At 33.2% G+C, this 6,645-nt stretch overlaps 1 protein-coding gene across 1 annotated transcript in view; it reads left to right on the plus strand.

Moving 5' to 3' along the window:
* LOC119675955 overlaps window positions 1-5,919 on the plus strand; it is a 10,163-nt gene extending 4,244 nt beyond the window's left edge. The window contains exons 3-8 of the mRNA XM_038087174.1: window positions 2-581; window positions 639-965; window positions 1,026-1,325; window positions 1,382-1,514; window positions 4,207-5,618; window positions 5,680-5,919. Of these exons, the coding sequence (XP_037943102.1) occupies window positions 2-581; window positions 639-965; window positions 1,026-1,325; window positions 1,382-1,514; window positions 4,207-5,618; window positions 5,680-5,852 (2,925 nt within the window). The 3' untranslated portion in view covers window positions 5,853-5,919. The remainder of the gene's footprint in view (window position 1; window positions 582-638; window positions 966-1,025; window positions 1,326-1,381; window positions 1,515-4,206; window positions 5,619-5,679) is intronic.
* The last annotated feature ends 726 nt before the right edge of the window (window positions 5,920-6,645 follow it).

Consider the following 6,645-nt stretch of genomic DNA (forward strand, 5'->3'; position numbering starts at 1 on the left):
ATTCGTTTCGGGAGCGCGCATTGAAGCACAAGACTTTGATGGTAACTGGCATACCGCGCGTGTAGTTGAAGTTGACAATGATGATCGTGAGGTGTTGATTAAATTTGAACGCACTGGGAAAATCAAGTCTGCTGTTGTTGGTGCTGAAGAATGGATATCAATGAACTCCACGCGTTTACGTCAACGGGCAACAAGTAAACCAGTTCCAGTATTTGAATTGGAAGAAAAATGTTTAGCACGTTGGTCTGGTCCGCGAAAATTTCCGGGCACAATCAAAAAAGTACTTGGCAATAACGCCTATGAGGTGCTGTTTGACGACGGTTATGTCAAGAATGTGCGAGCTGTGCATATGGTTAAATTAGTAGCAAGTCCTGCCGTTGCTGAAAACGATGTAAAAGCGAGACGTAGCGAGTTAGCTACAACTCAAACCATTACAGCAACTTCGACACCAGTCAAAGCGTTGTCCACAGATAAAATATCTAAAGAGGACCCAGCTGAGAAACCCGTCGAAGCAGTAAGACGCTCTACTTCTGCACAAGTTAAGGATTGGCCACTACTTGATATGTCTAAAATTGATTTGGGTAAACTTAAAACACTGAAAAATTGAATTCATTTAATTTCAAATAAAATTATTTTAGCTTCTCTTAACCTACCACAAATACCGCGCGACGGTGAGTGGACCTGTCACTGGGTGAATGATCAACCAATTGGACGTGAAGGTTTTCTAATAGTAGGGGAACATCGCAAGCCCACAGTAATTGTAGACGATTGGCGTTTGCCTTCTGGTTGGGTAAAGCACATGTATCAACGTTCGAATTTATTGGGCAAGTGGGATGTCATACTTGTCTCACCCATCGGCAAGCGTTTCCGTTCGAAAGCGGATTTGAAACAATTTTTGGAAGAAAAAGGACAAGTTTATAATCCCGATATATATGATTTCAGCATACACAGACGTCGTGCTAAAGGTAAACTGTTTTATCTGTTTTTGTATAATTTATTTGACGATATTTTTTACATTATTGTAGATATAAATGCTTATGCCTTTACGTCTGGTTACACACCTCATCAACCATACAAAACAAAAGTGAACACTTCAGCTAATGCAAGTGCTAGCAACACTTCAGATTTATTGTCAACCTCCGTGACCACTCCAAGTGCTGCACAGTATATTGAAACACCGGTAGCTGGTGCAGCACCACCCGCTGAGCTACTTAACGCAACGGTTGATATAAAATCGGAAACTGAAGAAAAAAAACCAGATTTATCTACACTAGGACTAAGTTCTGATTCACCTAAAAGTAGCACAATTTTGGAAGATGGTTACGGTATGCGATAGTAGTTGTTATTTTATTGTTTATAATAATTTTTTGTGAAATTGCAGCTTACGTTGGTGGCTTAAAAGTGCAAATTGTTGATAATCTATTTCGTTGTCCCGAAGTGGGCTGTTCCAAGAACTTTCGGAAGGAAAACCATTTACAAATACATATCAAACATTATCATCAAAATTTAACAAAGTAAGTATATTTTGTAGATCTCTTTATTATAGAATAAGCAAAAAGGGGTGTTAAAAATGACTGTACTTAGCCTGGGTCCAGGTGAAGAATAGTGTTCTATTACTTGTGGTATCATTTGGATGTAAATCTATATAATTAAGCAAACGCCTATCAGTAGCATTAAATATAATTGAGTAATAATCGCTGGTCACTGTATTGAATATAACTGGGCTATAGTGTTGTGGCCAAACGACAACTCGAAAGCAAGCACATAAAAGGTCAACAAAATAAAAGTACAATGGGTGGGATAAGAAAAATAATATGGTGATCGGAAGGATTAAGAAAAAAAGTACAGGTATGGATATTAAATATAACCTAAATCCAGTTAAAGGAATCTTACCATATCCATGACGCAAAACTATGAATCCATAAGGATAACATTTGTAGACATTTGGGCAGGAAAACAGATAGGTGACGTCATGAGAAATGGAGCTGCAGTTGATTCACTTATTGGAAATGGACGCATGACAAATAACTATATAGCTTTGAGCACGTACCATTCTAGTTGCATAATCATGATGTCTATCATGGAAAATCTTCTGAAAACGTTGCTGTTGGTCGATCGTGATCTCGAAGAGAATACAGTTTTAGTATGAAAGACCCAAAGTATTAGTCCATAGTCGATGTAACGGACCAACTTTGGGGTAGTCAACGTGTGTTGATGAATTATGCATTTGGCATAACAAAATTGTTAATAAATCTTTGTTTCCGGTACCTTAATTAGTACATTGATTTTAAATAACTATTTAGCTTATTGTTTTACAATATTCATGTTCCTAGTGATTGATGTCTCTTATTTAATTCTTTAAATATGATCTGTGAATTAGTGTTTCTAATTTTTAATTAATTCAATCTGTAGTGGGTTCTTGTTAGAAATTAACACATATCCTCCTGAACACTTCTAATTAATTTTATCTGTGAGGATCAAGTATGTGTGAATGAAATGAATGCAAAAAATTTTAATGTTTGAAAATATTTTACAGTGTATGCACATATATGCATTTTTCATTAAAATACAAAAATATGCTGTATGCAAATGCTTGACCATGAAATGGTCACTTTATAATTAAACTTTCACATTAACATAGTTGCATTTTAATTGCATCTTGTAGGTTATGGCGCATTTACATGACACAAGGAATATTAAATTTGTTTTTGTTTTTTCTCATTCTGCTTGCTGCTTCTAAAACCTATTCACACAGCAAATCCAAATTTCAATAAAATGATGTTTCTCATTTTTGTTTTAAATTACTCATAATAATCCAACTCAATTGTATTGTTAGTAAGATTTCTGGTACGGTGTGGTTAAGCAAATATAAAGTAGCTGTTGTTGCCAGTGATAGATTTTTTTTTTCGAAATACATTTTTATGAACCATTTTTATCAATACACTTTAAATTCACTAACCCGGACCCATTAAAATTGAGAACAATAGTTTTATTTAGACATTCGAATTACGGAAGTCATATTAAATATTCAGTCTATGTCTTATTATATATAATAAATAATAGTAATATAATATAATAATAGTAATATAATATAATAATAGTAATATAATATAATAATAGTAATATATAATGTGGCATATATTGTTATGCCATTTTGAATCGTTATATTTTTGAACCAATTGTTTGATATTAATGTTTTCTGCGATCGATTTTTTATATATATAAATATATACGATATTAAATATACTTTTTCAAATAGACACGGAATAGTCAATCGTATTCTATTGTTCGTATTGATTCTATTCATTCCTATTATTTTATTCTATTCGATTCTATTCATTCCTATTATTTTATTCTATTCTATTCTTCTATTATATTCTATTGTTCTAGTAGATAGAAACGCCCAAAAATATTTTAGAAGATTTTATCTCTATCTAGGTTCATTTTAGATGTCTTGAAAGTAATGACGTTTTCGATTGTATCTGGATTCAATCTAGATTTATTCTCGATATGTCAAATTTTGTTGCCCAATCCAACATTTTTGTAGTAGTATTACTAGACATTTATATTTTTCATAAAAACATATATGAAATCAAAACACGCTTTATCTGTTAAATTATATAAAACAGCTGTTAATTTAAGGGTAATCTTGCTATTGCTCCTAAAATATCTAGAGTGTTGTAAATTATTCTTGAATGATTTACCAATCGAAAATGAAAATTACACTAAAGGTTCATTAAAAGACCATTTCGTTTGAAGAAATGAGTCCCCCATTTTATCGAACACGTCATAAGAATACTTCCAGATAACCCCCATTTTATCGAAAACGTTATAAGGATATTGTGTATAAAACACCTTCATACTAGTTTTCATGAGATATGGCAATGTTGTGAAATATATTATTAATAATTCCGTTTTTTCAAATACATATTCATTGTTTTAAAATTTAGTGGCTTAGAGTTTTTAATCCGAATAATCAATGTCATTCAAAAATTGATTTATTTTTATTGAGCCGTGTTACCTTTTAAACGTCACGTAAAAGATACCGCGATTTTCGATAACTGTTGATTTGCTGTCATCAGTAAAATCTACACGGATTTATTAATTGAGTAAATAATTGTAATTTTGTAAAATTGTTTGTAAATATTTTTAAAATAACTGTTTAAAAAACAAAATATTTAAAATTTTTTGTAATAAAAATTACAGATTATTGGGTGCTTGTCCAAAAATGCAGGAATTAGCTGAGAAGCGTACACATACACTACCAGATCCCAATGAGCCACAGCCTAAGAACCAAATACCAAATCAGGAGTTTTTTGCAAAAATGCATCAGCAGGATATGCAAAATTCACGTTCCAGAGGTAAGAGCTCGTTTCCTGATTCACCTGATTTGATTGGAGATATTAAAAAGGAAACTACCATGGACTTGAAGCAAGAAATTAAAAATGAAATATCTGATACGGAAAACGTTACATTGGGTTCGGTTAACATGGATACAACAATCAACACCACTGCAGATAGTTCAAGTATGTTGCCTTTAAGCTCTGCTGATGACTCGGCTTTAAATGTTTCGAATACTTCAACAAAGCGTTCCCGTTTCTCACCAACCAAACGAGTTTCTGGTGCGCGTAAAAGTAACCGGCAACGTACTACGCGTCGTTATTTGACAGCTGCTCATAGCAGCGGTGCAACTATTCCATCTACTCCTGTTACGTCTGATAATCATTTCGGAGTGTCGGATTTTGAAGAAACTCGTCATTCCTTTAATGCAACTCCGGATGCAAAATTATTAGAGACACGAAAACGCAAGATCATTGCCGCACCAGTTACGCCAATTGATTCGCCAATAACTGCTGATTCCGGTTCGTCTTCGATTCAACATATATCGGCAACGGATCCTGAAGCTACTAACCGTCCTGAATATATCAAAGAAAATGGACAGCTTATTAAAATTGTTCGCATGCGTCAGGAGGAAATTATAAACTGTGTATGTGGTTTTTATGAAGAAGACGGTCTTATGATTCAGTGTGAACTGTGTCTTTGCTGGCAACATGGTTCTTGTAATGAAATTTTCAAAGAATCTGAAGTTCCAGAGAAATATATTTGTTCTATATGCCGTAATCCACAACGTGCGCGTGAATCTATGCTTTACAAACACGATCAGGATTGGTTGTATGAAGGTAAACTACCCGTTGGCAATTATCACACTAACTCTGGAAGTATACCAAAGCGCTTTGATTATCTTAAGTTAACACACACACTTACTGGTAATTTGCTTGAGATAAAGGATTTTATACATTCCTTACGTCTTAAAACTAACGTGGCTGGGAATCGTTGTCATCCCAAGTTGTATTTATGGGCTAATAAGTGGGATGATGTTAAAGGCGATGCAGAAGGAAAGGTGAATACTGAAACTAAGCCTGCGGATGATGACAAAAATAATATTAAAGTTGAAGAAGGTTCAGTTAGCACCCCAGCTGTGGCAAATATACCAAACATCCCACAGCCAGAGGCAGCGATTGACACTGATGAATGTCAGCAAAGGTTATTGGAACATATTAAGGTGCAACAATCTAATATCGCTGCTCGCTTGGATTTGATTGAAGCAGACGTTGCTAGTAAGTTATCTGTCTAAATATGATTTTATTTTTCTATAAAACGTTAATTTTTTTTTTTTAGGAATTGAAAAAGAAGATGAGCTTGATGAGTTAAAGGGTTCCAATAGTAATTTTAATAAAGAAATACTAGCAACTTTCATAAAAGATATGGAGGCTGTAAGACAACTTGCTAAATTAAATTGTTTGGAGCACAAGAAAAAAGCAGTGGCAGTATTAAATGCACGCCCTTTATAAATTTTTTAAAAACATCAAATGCTGAAAGAAACATTTTGTAAAAGATAGAATATAAATATAAAGCCCCGTTAAAAAGAATATATGTGGACACCTCAGTTTTTAATTGAATGAATTATTCAGCATAAAAAAATTAGTTGCGTTTGTGAACTCAAATTTTACCAACTGCTTTAGAACTCCAATGTCTTGTTCATATGAACGCATTAAAGAATTTAAATTTATCTATATATGATATATACATTATAGAGTACAACTTATAATCTTATGTAAATGTAAGCAAAATGATTTAGAATAGCTATTTTGTGTGTGATAAAATCGTGGAAATGTCTTCAACTAAATTGATTTTTAAGCTGACTGCGTTTTCGAAGATCTTTTATTACACATAAAATTTTAAAATTTAAAATGGGTTTCCGTATTTAAAAATAAATATAAAAGTAAAAATATTTCATTATTGTTTAAATATCAAATCACTTGTTTTTGAAAAAAATGTATATAAAATAATTACGAGACATTGCACAATCAGTCGGGATGGAGAGAGTGATATGGTGCAAATTGGGAGTAGAAATAATTCAATAGATATAGAATGTTGTATCTAACCTGGGTCTGGTTGGAGGAATCTTACTATCTTAACGGAGTGGAGCCATAAATGAAAAAAGGCTCAATTTTGTGTGATCAATTAGATATGCAAACAGATGTGAGAATAGATTTACAGTCGGGTTCACAATGGGAATGAACGTAATAACTGTTTAGCAGGGAACTGCACGAGACTTATTTCACACCCAGAAATATCATTTTG

This window comes from Teleopsis dalmanni, chromosome 2 (genome assembly GCF_002237135.1).
Source record: "Teleopsis dalmanni isolate 2A chromosome 2, ASM223713v2, whole genome shotgun sequence".
Classification (NCBI taxonomy): Eukaryota; Metazoa; Arthropoda; class Insecta; order Diptera; family Diopsidae; genus Teleopsis; species Teleopsis dalmanni.